The sequence below is a fragment of the Scardinius erythrophthalmus genome, assembly GCF_964197995.2.
Source record: "Scardinius erythrophthalmus genome assembly, chromosome: 21".
In the NCBI taxonomy this organism is placed as follows: domain Eukaryota; kingdom Metazoa; phylum Chordata; class Actinopteri; order Cypriniformes; family Leuciscidae; genus Scardinius; species Scardinius erythrophthalmus.
In genome coordinates this window covers 21388024-21404911 of record NC_138241.1, presented here as the reverse complement: position 1 = coordinate 21404911, position 16888 = coordinate 21388024, and the positions used below count along the sequence as shown (strand labels likewise).

Below are 16888 nucleotides of genomic sequence, written 5' to 3'. Positions count from 1 at the left end.
TGTATTATTGTATTTTGTTTACCTTTATGGTGGTCAAGTCAGTGTCCGGTGTATTATAATGATTACGGTAGTGTATGCTTGGAAACACATGGCACTGATGAAGTGTTGAGCCCGAAAACATTTTGCGCACCTTGCACTTTTTCACTTTATTTGTGGCCCCTGGACAATACATTTACATGAGCTTTGTGGTCTATTTCTCGTGCGCGGATCTCCTTTGGTCATTTTTTGATTTTTTAGCTATTTTCTACATATGCAAGGAATTCTATTCATTAATTTGTTTTGGACTAATGTCTGGTTTCCGTTCTATGTGAAAAAACGTATTAAAATACTTGAAAATAGTCATAATAATAATAATAATATTTTATATATATATATATATATATGTGTGAGTGTGTGTGTGTGTGTGTGTGTGTGTGAATATCATGTAGTTCTAAATTTAGCTATTAAAATATAGAGATATTGTTTTTTCATATCCAATTTAGTCTATCCAAAAAGTTACAGAATAAAGACAAATGAAGAAAATATTAATGTATATTAATTTTCCTCTTTCCTCATTTTCCTCTTTTTTTCATTTTCTGAAACATCACAAACTGTTTGCTTTTGACTGTGACATAATGAACGCATGAAGAAGGCGTTGCGAGTTTGTTTATCTGGCAAAGACGCACACGCGCTTACAAACAAATATAAGGAGAATCGTTTTACTCTGTTCGGTTCATTTATTGTATATTTCCTCATGTATGATTTACACTAATAAAACCATCAAACGATTTTTTTCTCTCTCTCTCTTCTTTTTCAGAATTAACCCTGAAATTTCAGTACGTTAATGCGATGTTTTGGCCAGTATTTTCAATGGTGAGATACAGTTGGCCGTCGGCGACCACTCCCACCTTTTAGGTACTCCTCATTTTACCCGCTGATTGGTCTTTGGAAACACCCACTACCGGGTTTAAGGCCGATAGCACCGCCTCTCCTCCGACATCTCGCGCGATGTCATTGGATGCACCCAGGCTCAATTTGCATACGCTACCGGGTTGGTTAAAACCAACGTCCGTCATTAGGCATATGTACTCACAGCAGTTCACATAGAGCGTGTTGGTGTGTCATCGTGGTGCAGAGAGGCAGCGATACGCGGTGAGTAATGCCGGCCTTGTTGCTTGATGTCAGGACGGCTATAGAGAGGATGAAGGCGTACGCGGATTCCCTCTGACTGTGGCATCCTACATCCATTGACTAAAGCCTGCCCATTGTCAACATGGCAGAGCAATGGACCGCAGTGCCCACTTCTAATATGGCGGCGCTGAACCGGGCTAGATCATTGACTGTTATATTCTTAATTGTCAGCAGTTGTCTGATCAGTAGCACTGATGGCAAAGACGCGCCAGAAGAGACTGTCATCATTGGCATCCGGCTCGAGGACACTGACGAGGTGTCGTTTATGGACCGAGGCACTCTGCGCGTCAGCGAGCGATCTCGTGTCAGGTTAAGGGTCTATGGGCAAAACATCAACAACGAGACGTGGTCCAAACTCGCCTTCACGGAACACAGCAGCAGCAGCAGCAGCAGCAGCGCACCTGTGGAGAGCCAGAGCCCCGGAGACGCACCTGCCTCGCATCCCTGCGGCATCCGATCCTCCGATATCATCATCCTTCCTAACGTGGAGCTAGACAGAAAGACATCTGGGCTTATTGAAGTAGAGGTGAAGCCTCTGCGAAAAACGGAGAAGAGTAAATTGTATTACCTGTGCATCGCCGCCACGACACCTGGCGCGCAGGATTCGTGGTCCGAGAACACCTGGTTCTATCACGAGGGGTATGACACTACAGTGCTCGTGGTGGAGGAGAAAAGGTTCCTGCTGCCGTTCTGGCTGCAGGTTATTTTTATTGCCATGTTGTTGTGTTTATCCGGCATGTTCAGCGGGCTGAATCTGGGACTGATGGCGCTGGATCCCATGGAGCTCCGGATTGTCCAAAACTGCGGGACCGAGAAGGAGAAGAATTACGCGAGGAAGATCGAGCCAGTCCGAAGCCAAGGAAACTACCTTCTGTGCTCTTTGCTTTTAGGAAATGTTCTGGTCAATACCACTTTGACGATACTGCTCGATGACATCGCTGGATCGGGGCTGATCGCTGTGGTGGTGTCCACTATAGGGATCGTTATATTCGGAGAAATCGTGCCACAAGCCATCTGCTCCAGGCATGGGCTCGCCGTGGGAGCAAACACAATATTCCTGACTAAATTTTTCATGATCCTCACTTTCCCTGCGTCCTATCCCGTCAGTAAACTCCTGGACCACGTGCTGGGGCAGGAGATAGGCACTGTGTACAACAGGGAGAAGCTGCTGGAGATGCTCAGGGTGACAGATCCGTATAATGACCTGGTGAAAGAGGAGCTCAACATCATCCAGGGTGCTCTGGAGCTCAGGACTAAAACTGTGGAGGATGTCATGACACCTTTGCGAGACTGCTTCATGATCGCCGGTGATGCCATCCTGGACTTCAACACCATGTCTGAGATCATGGAGAGCGGCTACACGCGCATTCCTGTGTATGAGGGCGAGAGATGTCATATTGTGGACCTGCTGTTTGTCAAGGACCTGGCCTTTGTAGATCCTGATGACTGCACGCCATTGAAAACCATCACCAAGTTCTACAGCCATCCTCTGCATTTTGTCTTCAATGATACAAAGCTGGATGCCATGCTCGAAGAGTTTAAAAAAGGTAAAAAAAAAAAAAAAATCATTAATAATACAATTATGCTCTAGGAGTTAAAAAATGTAAAGTTGTATACAATTGCATTGTTTTTTTAAAGCTACACCCTTCATTTAAGTGTTGAGGAATTCAGCTATATAATGATAAAAGTATGCTCAATGAGTTTATAAATGTAAGGGGGTGTATATCATTTTACTGTTTTATTTTAAAGCTACATCTTTAATTACATGTTGAATAATTCATCTATATTATAATAAAAGTATGTGTTCTTTTTCACAAATGTACGTTACAACAACATTTTCAAACTTTAATAGTTAGAGACTCTAGGAAACAGAAGTCACCTGAGGAGGTGACCACAGCAAAAGTACACTGCTAGAGCGCTCATCTGAGACAGTTGGCAAAACCACAGAAAAAAAGAACCCTAGGCTAATATTTATTGGTTTATTACCACTGATCAGTATTTGTTATATATTAACATATCATCACATAAAGAAGATATTTGGCAAACTGTGCTTGGGTGATAGTTCGATTGTGGGAGATGAACCTCTTTCACCTTTAAAAAATAAATGAAGGTACCTAAATTAATATTAATGAAACATTTGAAAATCATGTTCACAGTATTAGTATTCCATAGTATTCTAACTAATGATTTGTTAAGCATTTTATAATGTGGTAATGTTAGTTAATTTCTCAATGACCGTTATTATGTAGTCTGGCTTTGAGGGTCCCTGGGTCTTTAAAGGTTTTAACCGCTGCTCTAAAGTAGCATATACAAAATTAGAGAACTATTGGAAGTGTTAGATTTCATTATGTTCAGTAGTGTTATTATTGGTTGTAATGTAAAATGTTACTTGAAGATGGTACCTTGTTGATGAGATGATCTGTTCTTTCTGATGTGTGGGATTCAATGAAGACGGTTCAAGAGGAGTTAATTAAACTTCACCGTCAGTGATGTCTCTCACTCCGATATAACATTGATCTCTGGAGTTCATGAAAAGACTGTTGAATGATCAGGCTTAAGCTTTCATTTTACAACATCACAGTCATCCCATAAAGCTGTTTTACGATTGCTGTTCAGGGAATCATTCCTTCAACAGGCGCTGAGTAATGATCACTCTGGCTTGTGATTTTCACCCATTGCCCTGAGCAATCAGAACATGATGTCTGAACCAGTGAGTTATTTTCTGACAGAAATACCAAAACAGCAATATGAGTGGGTGAGGTTATTATGGGCCATAGAAGAATGCAGTCGTGACATACAAAGTTCTGTCATGAAAATCTAGATAGCGCAGGCTAATATGGCCATAACTCTGCTTGCAATCACATCATTCTCTATAGGGCACAGCCGATTGGTTCCTGCTGTATCAGTAGCCAATAAGCTCACTGCTCAACCTTCAGATATTTGATTAGCATTTGCCTTAGCAGAGCAGCGCGCCTTCAGAAACCCTCCAGCTTCCCCAGCTCCACCTGTATAGATCTGCTACGGGTAATCATGTATGCTATAGTGTACAGCAGCAGTGTGTCATGTATGCAGCAGCAGCATAGCAGATCTTTTCCGCCAAGACCAAACATATCACCATTGTCATAACCATTACCATGCCAGAAATGTATTTAAATGCGTAAATTATATTGTTTTAGTTAAAGTGTGTCTTAATAGGTTTAGTCAGTTGTTTCAATGTAAGTGCAAGTATCAATGTAAGTGCCGTTGGATGGTGTCATTTTTAAACATGCTGTCACGCAGTTGTGGACACAGACCATAGTAGGACCGTGGCCTGACATTCCACAAATTGTGGCTGTACAGGAAATGGACTTAAACAGATTTGGGCAACAATTGAGGTACGTGTAGTACAGTGTTGAGCTTGAGTCCATCAACAAAGCCTATCTTAGAAGCCCCCACATCTCCTGTGTAAAGGACTCCGTATCACCCACATTTCTCCCCATTTCTTTGTTGTGACTCGACATACCTTTCAAACTGTGTTTACTCAACACAAAAGTAGTGATATGCGGTTATGGTGAAAGCATGTTGTCACCTGATGTGTCAAAGGGCAAGTGTCCATTAAGCTGTTGGACTCTGATGGTCTATATCTATATGTATTATTATTCATATCCTTATTTTTGGTTTCCACTTGGCTCTTATGCGTCTGTACTGTATTTCTAGGCTAATTATATCTGGCTGTTGTAGCATTTCCTACTCCGATGCACTTTATTGCTTGATTTCAAGTTGCTTGTTATGTAAACGGCTTTGATTGTGTGTGTTTTTTGCTCTTGGCTTCTCTAGTCTTATAAAATGACTCTTCTCAGGAATGAGAGGTATTTGCATTCAAAATGTAGTGGGGTTGGAATGTGTAATCCTGTAAGCAGGGTCAGGAATCCACAGGGTTAATTGATGCTTATGTTGTTGATAATACAATGCGCATTTGGCAGATTTAAACATAAATCGTGTAGTAAACAAGACGAAGCCACTAGTTTCCAGTAAAGACTCTTTAAAGATTTATGCACTGTTGTTACAGTTACTACTGAGCAGTAAACCGATACAAGAAAAGGTCCATGGGAAGAAAGGGTCTTGATTTAATAATACATATTTATAAATGTATTATATAGGCCTTTTATATTTTGAATATTGTTCGTTAAAATATACTACATTTTCCTAATAGGGATCAGTAAGATATTATTATAGAAATTAATAATTCTCAGGAAACATTAAGTTGATCAAATAAATGCTGGTCTTTTTAACTTTTTATTCATCAAATAATCCTGAAAAAAGATGTTTCATAGTTTCCACAAAAATATTAAGCAACACAGCTGTTTTCCACATTGATAATAATAAGAAATGTTCATATTAATCAGCATATTAGAATGATTTCTGAAGGATCTTGTTACACTGAATACTAATGTATGTACGGCAAATTAATTATTAAAAATAATTGATTAAAATGAAGTCAAATTAATTTTAATTTAGTTTTTGTTTACATATACAGGCTCTCTCTCTCTCTCTCTCTCTCTCTCTCTCTCTCTCTCTCTCTCTCTCTCTCTCTCTCTCTCTCTCTCTCTCTCTCTCTCTCTCTCTCTCTCTCTCTCTCTCTCTCTCTCTCTCTCTCTCTCTCTCTCTCTCTCTCTCTCTCTCTCTCTCTCTCTCTCTCTCTCTCTCTCTCTCTCTCTCTCTCTCTCTCTCTCTCTATATATATATATATATATATATATATATATATATATATATATATATATATATATATGTAAACAAAAACTAAATGAAAATTAATTTTACTTCATTTTAATCAATTATTTTTAATAATTAATTTGCCGTTCATACATTAGTATTATATATATATATATATATATATATATATATATATATATATATATATATATATATATACACATACATTAGTATTTTATATATATATACACACACATATATTATGTAAACAAAAACAAACTTTTATGTTAGATGCGATTAATCAATTTGACAGCACTAATTTATCATTTCTTGTTTGCATTTTACAAAAGCATTCAACTAGAAATCTCCTATTCTGTAGCACACATTTTAATAATGTTATTTAAGGTTGTTATGCTCATCTCTGCCCTGAATAGGGTTCACTTTGACCAATTTCAGTCTGATTCTCAGGTAATTATCTCAGTTAAATGTGGATTTTTGGCTTCAAAAGCCTCCCCAGGTATATATAAAGGGGTGTTTTTTAACAGTGTTTATTAACATGTTTATGAGCGCTTAAGTGTTCAGTCTGCCAGGAAGCTTAAATATCTTGACATGTTAAGGTCTGAGGAGATCTTTGTAATTGAATAAGCAAATGTTGATCAGATTTTGTGTTTGAAATAACTGTGCAAGCACTGTTATTATACAGATGAGTCATAGGCCTGCCATGGGGGAAAAACACTGGGGGTGAATTTACTGCACTGAAATCTCCATTTCCGGGGTGAAATATTATTAAGACTGATGTAAGTCTTTTCCTTGGGAACTTACATTTACAGTCATTGTACTGTTTAAAAAAAGGACTATATAAAAAGGAACATGGCCTTGATAAGTGCCTGTGATATTTGTAAGATGTTCCAGTGAAGCATCACAGACGTGCCACCCACAGTCCCACCAACTATTTATAGGGAAATTCCATTATGGAAAATATCTAAGGAAAAACCTCATTCCATAAATAAGGTGGGAATGTACAAAATGTGTCTGTATGTGTTGTCTAGAAACCATGTGTTCATTTGGAGTCAAGTTCTGTTTACTTGATCCAAAAAGTTGAAGCACTCCAATTCATCTTGGAGTTTTTTTGTTTTCTGATCGACAGTTATGTCTCAAGCTCAGAAAGCTAGTGTCTTATTCTCACACGCAAGAGGTCATATTCGAATGCCTTGAGAACTGCTAATTGAAGCTATGGTAGAATTGTCTCAGCATATTAGAGGGATTTCTGAAGGATCATTTGACACTGAAGACTGGAGTAATGATGCTGAAAACTAGCTTTGTCATCACAGGAATACATTACATTTTAAAATATATTGGGTTATTTATTTCACCAATATTACTGTTTTTACTGTATTTTTGATCAAATAGATGTGGCCTTGGTGAGCATAAGTTACTGATGTCAAACTTTGAATGTAATTTTGTCAGCATAACTGCACCATTCAGAGCTCATAAAAACTAGTCAGGTGAAAGAACACTGTTATTTAAATACACTTCTCAAAATGGTCAAAATTAAATAGATTTTCTTTTATTTGCTGTTAAAGCCTCTGTGACACTGTGTGGGCAGTTCTTGGAAGCTCATAACAATGGCTTCTCTTCTCTAGATTCTTTGGATATAGGACCTACTTGTGTTCTCAGTTTGGCTAAAACTGTACTGAACTGATGAAAGATCATTTATTGTGTCTTAAATGGTTCATGTGTTGAGAAGTGACTGTCTAAAACTCTCCTAAGATCAGATAGATCAGGGGTGAGGGATGTGGGCGGCCTCTGAAAACCAACTCAGTTTAGACTGTTACAAAGAGGTGCTGTTAAACTGTTTATTTACAAAATAATCTTATTTTCCCGCTGTTTTAAAAGTCATGCTGGTTTTAAATGCAAATAAGCCTATATTTCCTCAGGCAAGTGTTGGTGCACTGCTTACTGATTCCAACAGGCATGAAACAGGCCCGAACAAGATCGGTCCAAGATCAGTCAGTCATTAACTCGGGTCTGACCGACCAGTAGTTTTTAAAGAAACCTCTTCTCTCTCTCTTTTTTTCTTCTTTTTTGCTGGTGTATATATATATAGTGGTATTTATGGAAAAGTTTTATGCAGACACCCTACATAATGGATTGCTACACTGTCACGCCGGTGAGAGCATCGCCCAAGTGGAATGGAAACTTCATTTCAGATCTAATATTAGCTCCGGCTCTGGAAAATTCCTTTTAAATGATCACTAGCTGAGAAACAGGAAAAGAATTTTCTTTAACATTTTGGTTGACAGTGCTGGGCAGGAATTTTTTAAGCAGCTTATCGAGGAGGTCCTGGGAAAACAGATGTGGAACCATGAGAGATTTGCTAAGAAAACGCGACGGATCATTGTCTGACTCCAAGAACTTCTTGTTTGAACAGTCACAATTGTCAAATAATAACTCTCATAGATTTTGGTAAGCACGCGTGACATATTTTAATCATAAACCAACAGAACTGAGATTCTATGGTGCATTTATGGTTGTAGAGGGTTCAGGAGGACCACCATGTTTGATATGATCTGAAATGAGAGATGCCTCATAACCTCAACTGTATATTGTTTTTGCGCTGGCAGGTAAATCCCATCTGGCCATTGTCCAAAGAGTGAATAATGAAGGAGAGGGTGACCCATTCTATGAAGTTCAGGGCATCGTCACGCTAGAGGACGTCATTGAGGAAATTATCAAATCTGAGATTCTTGATGAGACAGACTTATACAGTGAGTAACATTTACATTTACAAACCAAGCAAACATTTGTATTTATTTTATTTTTATTCTATTTATTCAATGCCAAGACGCTGGACTCCAATTACGTATTTCAAAAAAAGTGCAATTAATACATAAAATTACTTGAATGCACCTTTTTCTTGATAAATATTAAGATGTGTTCTGTCATACGTTCAAGGTAAATTACTTTACTTTGATTGAACCACATGACATTTTTAAGATTCATTACATCGAACCTTTACTTGAAAATGAAATCATTTGAAATCACAGGAATCAACATTAATCCAAACACTATGTTTTCTGAGAACTTGGCACAAGTGTTTTAAACTAGACATTTAAAAGATTTTTCCTTTCTTTAATGTCATAGACTCAAAGTCCCTTTAAGACGAGTCATTTCACTCGGCGGCCATCTTTGAAACGCCTCTCGGGCAGCATTTCAGTCAAGTGCAGCTCCTATATCTTTGAATGGGGAAACATCAAATTCTTTAAAACTGTTCGCCAAGCTTATGATTAAATTTCATATTTCAAATATGACAACAACTGTCTCATAAATTTTGTTTCTAAACGCTCGAAAAAACTGCATTTTTCAGGCTGGACCCAGCTAATGCACAGTCCTAAGAACACTGACTGTTTCTATAGGAACTGGAGCTTTTAACAGCAGCAACAGTGACTCAATGACTTTACCAAATCGGCGATTGGCTCTTTTACTTAAGGCGGTACTTATTCCGCCATATGCACGTTTCACTTTCTCCCATTCATAGTAATACAAGTGCACCGACTTTGTATATCTAAAGTCTTTGATTGACCCCTATGCATATTATAATTACATCCGCTTCCTGGGAATTGAAACCCATAACCTTGGTGTTACTGGTGCTATGCTCTACCATTCTCATTTAGATCTCACAATGCTGGTCAAAACATCTAACCATGTCCTTCTGTTATTCCCAATGACAGCTGACAACAAGACGAAAAAGAAGATAGCTCACAGGGAGAAGAAACAGGATTTCTCCGCTTTCAAACCCACAGATAACGAGTTGAGGGTGAAAATATCTCCGCAGCTTCTTTTGGCCACACTGCGTTTCCTGGCAACTGGTACTGATGTCCAGCATGTAACTACATGTGTCTCCGCATTCATAATCATAAAAATAATAAGAAAAAAAATCACAAACTCTTAAAGCGTTGTTAAACCTTGTTTTTTCTTCTTCTCCTCCTCCAGAGGTGGAGTCCTTTAGTGCAGCTCAAATGTCAGAGAAAATCCTCCTGCGCTTGCTGAAACATCCTAACGTCATCCTGGAGCTCAAATATGATGACAAGAACAAGAAAATGTCAGAGCACTACCTCTTTCACCGCAACAAGCCTGTGGACTACTTCATCCTCATCCTGCAGGTCAGAACATCCTCAGCTGTATCTCAATGTTATGAGTTCTGATTGAGCGAAAGGTCACAACCTTTGCAGACCTTGATCTATGAACAACGTCATGGCCTTGATTGAAATCTTGAAGCTCTGAACATAGTGAGCTGCCTAGCAAAGGCTTGGAAAGGGTTGGTCGCTTACTAAAGCCCCCTATATACTCACAGCAAAGTTCTGTTTCGTTCTTCGCTTTGAATGAAAATACATACGTTGACAGGCAGGTAGGACATCACACCATTGCATTTGAACTGGATGCAATGATTGGACGAACATTTTATGGTCCTATGCCTTCCACAGATGATATACAGTATATATATAGCCCTGCCTTTAAAAATCTCATTTTGACCAAAATTCTCAGCAACAACGCACACGTCATTTTAGCCAATCAATACTTATTTGATTCAGTATTGAAAATGAACTCAAATAGTTTAAATCTATTTACATTCAACCATTTTTCAAAACCCTGTATCTCTGATGGCCCACAGGGGAAGGTGGAAGTTGAGGCTGGAAAGGAGGGGATGAAGTTTGAAGCTGGTGCCTTCTCGTATTATGGAGTGCTGGCTCTGACGTCCTCACCAGGTCTGAACAATGCATAGTCTCACTCATTGCACATACCTCGCTAGATGTCAGGGTTTTGATGAAAATGCATGATCATTGGTCATGAAAGAAAGAGAATGTCAACTCTGAAGTTTTTACACACTTTTGTATGGCTGATATCTTTATTTCATACAACTCTTTCTACCAAATCATGCATGATTTTCTTTTCTATCAGATTTATTATTGGATTTCTATTGAGCATGAGGAATACTCTTTTGAATCAATCACATTATGCAAATGATTACTTATTTGATTCTTGGTGGAATTCTGTGTGAATCATGTTTTCCTCCCCATGATTTCCTTCTGTCTTTTCCTCCTTCTCTCTTTTCTTTCTCTTGTTCACCAGTTCCTCTCTCCTTGTCTCGAACCTTCGTGGTGAGCAGGGCAGAATCACTGGCAGGATCTCCAGGTACTGCACTCACCGTTTTACTCCTTCCTCTGAATAATCTTTTCACATCAGAATCTGAATATTTGAATGGTGCGTCATGAGTTTTCTCTGTCCTCTGTCCTCATTTTCTTTTACAGAAAAAAGTCAATGTTAATGGTCTGATCATCATAATGGGAGCCAATAAGCAAATGACACACATTTTATGTGCATTTACAAGCATTCCCCTTTTGATGAATCTTTCTTTTATTCGTCTTTTAATCTATTTGCAAAATTGCAAATTTCAAAACTGTTTTAAAAACGGCTTTTGTTCACTTTATCCAATTACACTGCTATTCAAAGGTTTTAAAAGGGATAAATACTTGTATTCAGCAAAGATGCATTAAATTAAAAGTGACCGTAAAGACATGTTAAATCTTACAAAAGATTTTTTCTTTTTAATTTTCTATTCATCAAAGAATCCTGAAAAAAACTATCATTGATTCCACATAAATTTTAAACAGCTCAACTTGACAACATTGGTAATAATAATACATTCTTATTGAGCACAAAATCAGCCTATAAGAAGTATATCTGAAGGATCATGTGACACTGAAGATTGGAGTTAATGGCTGCTGAAAATTCAGCTTTGCCATCATAGGAATAATTTACATTTTAAAATATATTTAAATTGAAACCAGTTATTTTAAAATGTAATAATGTTTCACAATATTACTGTTTTATTTCTTTCAAAAACGTTTAAAAAAATCTTTCCGACCCCAGACTTTTGAATTTGTAGTGTACATGCTATCTATTTATGTCATTTATTCACTCATTTTCATATTTAGCAAATTGGTCATGTATATTTTTCTAAATATGAAAAAATCCACACAGTTAGACATCTGACCCTGGGATTATATACATTCCAGTGAAATGACTGTTGTACTGCTTCCCCACAGACACCCTTTGAACTTTTTCTTTAAGAAGTGGAGAACCTAATCTTATTTTGATTAAAAACTCTAAATTACATGTGAGTTAAGCAGATGTTCTAATCCTAATTGTCACTTTCTGACAAAGTTTAAAAATGTGCAAACATGCAGTGGATTATAACCGTTGTTTTATCAGCAGAACAAAAGGTAGTGACAAAAGACTGCTAGAAGCCACTGGCTAATGGTTGTTGTCCCTTATTTGTGTGGATTTATTAGGCTACAAAAGCAAATCCTCACTGGGTTTTTAGCAGAGAAAGATCAAAGTCACATTAAATGGCTTCTACATTGTACATTTGGATTGTAAATAAATGAAGCTCAACTTTTGTGTCTAAACACACAAAAGCATTCCACAGCATGGTTCATGAGAAGAGACAGGGCTTCCAAAATGAATGGAACATCAGACAAGCATATTTTCTTTGGTTTGTTTACATCACAACAGCTGACCTGCATGTCACCCTTTATTTGCTATACAGAAAATAAGTCACCTCCACGACCGTTCGGACTCAACCACTCGGATTCCCTGAACAGGAGTGAGCGGATGGAGGCGGTCACTCCCACACTGGGCAGCAGCAACAACCAGCTCAACTCCTTCCTGCAGGTCTATGTGCCGGACTACACCGTGAGAGCCGCCTCTGACCTGCTTTACATCAAGGTTTGAATGCTGCTGACTCAGACAAGTTTATTTGGAATGCATAGAATTGCAAGCCTTTTAGAACCTCAACTGAAGTTTGAGACGCTTTGTGCCTTATCTGTCTAAACACAGTCATGTATTTTTATGCCTAAAACTGACAGTTGTATTAAATTTTATTTTTAGCATAAGCTTGTATCCAAAGCCAGGGCTGTCATGCAGCTTGGTACTTTTGTTGTTTAGTGCAGAGGATTTCAAACTTTTTTTAATCCAAGGACACTCAAATATGATATACCCCATTTTCTGTAATATAAAGACAACTATATTTTATACTTTTATACAATTTATATTGTCAAAAAACATATATTATATAATGTGATGTTACAAACATTTGCTATTTGTATTGTGATTACATTAGAGCAGGATTTCCCAAATTGTGATTCTTAAACCCCACCAAAATAAAACAAAAAAAGATTATATAAAAATGCCATGTGACCATTAACCGACACCAGAGAACCAGTAAGCATGCAAATTTGTCATTAAATTATTAAAATATGGGAATCCCTGTACTAGAGCATAGAATATTATATGTATATATATATATATATATATATATATATATATATATATATATATATATATATATATATATATATATGTATATATATATACATACATGTATATACATGTATATACATGTATGTATATATATATATATATATATATATATATATATATATATATATATATATATATATATATATATATACATATAATATTCTATGCTCTAGTACAGGGATTCCCATATTTTAATAATTTAATGTATATATACTATATATATTATATATATATATATATATATATATATATATATATATATATATATATATATATATATATATATATATACACTATTAATACATATAATTATTTACTTGGTATTGAGGTTTTAGGTATTAGAGTCTATAATATTAGAATAATGTTACATCTTACGATGTTACCATATGAATACAAACAAATTGCCTGAATTGACATTTATTTATATACACTTTTTTTTTTTATCCATCCAAAGCAGTTTTACAGTTTGAGCAAGATAAACAAGAGTTGAATCTCACCACTGAAAGATTTGTGAACATATTTCACAAAGGAGAACAAGAGAGAATAAGCAGGTTTAGTTTTTTTTTTTATTATTATTATTATTATTGTTGTTAAAAAATTGAGCTGTCAATAGAATCAAATAATTTCATTTAAAATAAAAGTAAAAAATAAAAAGATAAATCTGATGATTTCCATCTTTAGAAAGCTGAATGAAACATTTGGTAGATGTGTTTGGTAGAACTGTTACGCATATTTTATATTTTCAATAAACATTTTAACATTTTAAAAAGAAAAGAAAATACGGCTTAGTTAAAAAAAACACATTTGAAATTCACTTGGCTCTAAAAATCTGAAAATCTCCGTTTGAATTAGCATGACGCTTCTATTCAAAGCAACTTTGAATCATTCTTTTAATAATTACAGATATTAGCAGTGCTACATCACAAAATGTCCAAAATAGACCAGAATAATTCTGGCTCATTAATTCTCGTTCCCCTTCTCTCAGGTGACCCGCCAGCAATATCAGAACGCCCTGATGGCGTCTCGCATGGACAAGACGCCTCAGTCCACGGACAGCGAGTTCACCAAGATCGAGTTGACCTTCACAGAGCATCAGGATGGACCACTGGATGAGTCGGCCACTCTTTTGACCGCCAACGCACACAGACCCAACCACACTGCCCACAACGACGGGGCTATTTAACCACCCTCAGCGGAGAGAGATGGCGAGAGAGCGCTCGGCTCCATTAGAGAGGCCTTCTCGTACACTGGGCAGCTTCAATTTGACATAACTTGTATCACGGTCGATTTCAAAGGGGACCGTACGCAAAGACTACAATGTGAAGGGCCGCATATCCCACAATGCATGCACTAATGACCTTAACACTTTTTGTAGGCAGCGGATCAGTCAGGGACCACAAAATCATTCTCGCTCGAGGACTCACACACTTGAAATACACACTCGCACACTTTCACTTAGGAGCAAGGTGACGACCCACACCACACCTCGACCAGACACGATACTAGAAGGACAAAGAAATAATGGTGCCTTTAGACAGCGCTCGGTTACTGTCAACAAAGGAGATCTAGAGGCCCCCGAGGGCCCCGGCGACACGGAGCTCTCCCAAATCTTCCATTCGACCCACGGGAAGCCCGTGTAGATGCAACCACAGGTGAGATATCGGCGACCAGGAGGCTTGGAAACACTCGATGGAGATCAGTCCATCTCGGCCTTTCGAGAAAATCCAGGATGCGTCTCAGCCTGTCAGAGCAGAACTGAGAGGCCTCACGACCAAAGACATTTGGCGAGGACAGCAAATAACGGGAAAGATAACTTGGAGAGAATTTGTTACAAAACAGCAGCCTCGGATACGACACGCATTAGCAGGCAAAACAGTGTTTGCCTGGACTGTGCCAAATAACACCAACGATTTCAGTGATTTCTTCTGCCCAGGTTAATCCACGTCACGTACAGGTGTGCTTTGTACAGCATTCACAGTACAAAGAAATCAGATGTGTTTACATATGAGGGCCTTTTTCATCTATATATGTATATATAGAGCGAGAGAGAGGGAGAGAGAGAGGTTTTTTTTACGTCAATCCTGATTGCGCTGAGGTACAGCGTCACCTATTTTAAGGTGAATAGATTATGTCTCATGACTGGTTCCATTTTTATGTACGTCGGACCACTCTTTATTAACGATACGTTTTTGATTTTCAGTGCATTTGTTGTAGTCATGTAACTCTTCATTTTTAAAAGAAACATTTTCTACCTTACTTCAGATAGTTTCTAGCTGCATTTAGGACCTAAACAAACCATGTAAAGGACTATTTCAGGAACTTACACCGTAACTTATATTTGTCTTCAGATTCAGATTGCTCTTTTATCTTACTTTTATTGTTTTTTTAGAGAAAAAGCTATTCATTTAGGACTCAGTGCCATGGGATTGTTAAAGAGGTATCGATTTTAAAACAGATGAAAAAGGAAAATAATTCAGCATTAATGTATTTATTTTTGTTTTATTATGACAAGATTACACTAACTCTTGATACATAGGGGAACGATTCTCTGGATGATGTTTTTATCCGCTGTGTTTTTATTTGATTTTTTATTATCAGAACCTCCTGAGACGCTTCTGTCAGAAGCGTAAAGCCGCTGGATATCAGGACATTCACGTCTGAAGTGTTTTATGTAGCAACCTCTCAGTGCAATAGTGCAACAGCTATGCAGGGACAATCATGACCAATTAATGAGCTCACAGGTAGGACGAAATAACCAAAAGTAAACTAGCAGAATTTAATATGAGGCTGAGAGGTAGAATAAGTTTGTTAGGGTAACGTAACTACTGTTGAGATGTGAAATAGTGATTGTTAAGCGCTAACAAAGGCTTCATTCCTGTTCTTCTTTATCAACCACTTATTCCAGTTTTGTCACACTGTGTTAAAGAGGAACGCCCTTTCATTTAGCTTAAAGCATTTGGTGATGTCCTACAGGTCAGATCGGTGTTTTCACATTGGATCGCCTGCCTTAGAAAAGAGGAAATGTCTTTAAAAATGTGGTGCTCTAACATGCCGTTTGAGTCTGTCATACACTGCTGCTATTTTCAATCTTGAATGTGTATAGAAATATTGTACAGTCATAAATCAGAGAGTACTATTGTATGCTTACATACTATAAACCAGAAAAAGCTATATCAGATTTAAATATACATATTATATATATAATGCAGATGGAAATTGCTATAATAAAACAGTTTGACAACTTTATGCCTACCTGCCTGCATTTATATTATTATTATTATTTTTTAAAGGTTAGATCATGGCAGATGTAACTGATTAATGTGTATAATATATAATGCAATTTAGTGATGACAAATAAAACCGCCACAAAATTGCTGCAAATTTACACAATAATTACTCTAAATAATATTGTCTAAAACATTTTAAAACAGAAAATTGGTAGATTTTTTTTTTTTTTTTTTGGCTTGAATATTAATCAGCCAAGCAGACTCTTGAAATTTTGTGACATTCTAATTTAGGGTCATGAAAACAAAAATCGACACTGATGTGCACACAAAACTTCTAATATGATTATGATGTTTGTGGGTCAATTTGACCGAAATATTTTGGGGATGGGGATAATATGAAAATTTTGGCTGAT

At 37.2% G+C, this 16888-nt stretch overlaps 1 protein-coding gene across 1 annotated transcript; it reads left to right on the top strand.

The window, feature by feature from the left end:
* Positions 1 to 1113: 1113 nt before the first annotated feature.
* Positions 1114 to 16509, top strand: cnnm2a (cyclin and CBS domain divalent metal cation transport mediator 2a). Its single transcript, XM_081350684.1, has 8 exons — positions 1114 to 2717; positions 8490 to 8633; positions 9597 to 9734; positions 9859 to 10028; positions 10538 to 10631; positions 10996 to 11058; positions 12476 to 12654; positions 14234 to 16509. Exons 1-8 carry the CDS (start codon positions 1253 to 1255, stop codon positions 14429 to 14431), a joined length of 2451 nt encoding a protein of 816 aa, XP_081206810.1. The 5' UTR covers positions 1114 to 1252; the 3' UTR covers positions 14432 to 16509.
* The last annotated feature ends 379 nt before the right edge of the window (positions 16510 to 16888 follow it).

Coding starts and splice junctions, on each gene's coding strand:
- cnnm2a (XM_081350684.1), top strand. CDS start 1,253: ATGGCAGAGCAATGGACCGCAGTGCCCACTTCTAATATGGCGGCGCTG. Junction 2,718..8,489: donor GCTCGAAGAGTTTAAAAAAG/GTAAAAAAAAAA, acceptor TTGCGCTGGCAG/GTAAATCCCATCTGGCCATT. Junction 10,632..10,995: donor GGCTCTGACGTCCTCACCAG/GTCTGAACAATG, acceptor CTTGTTCACCAG/TTCCTCTCTCCTTGTCTCGA.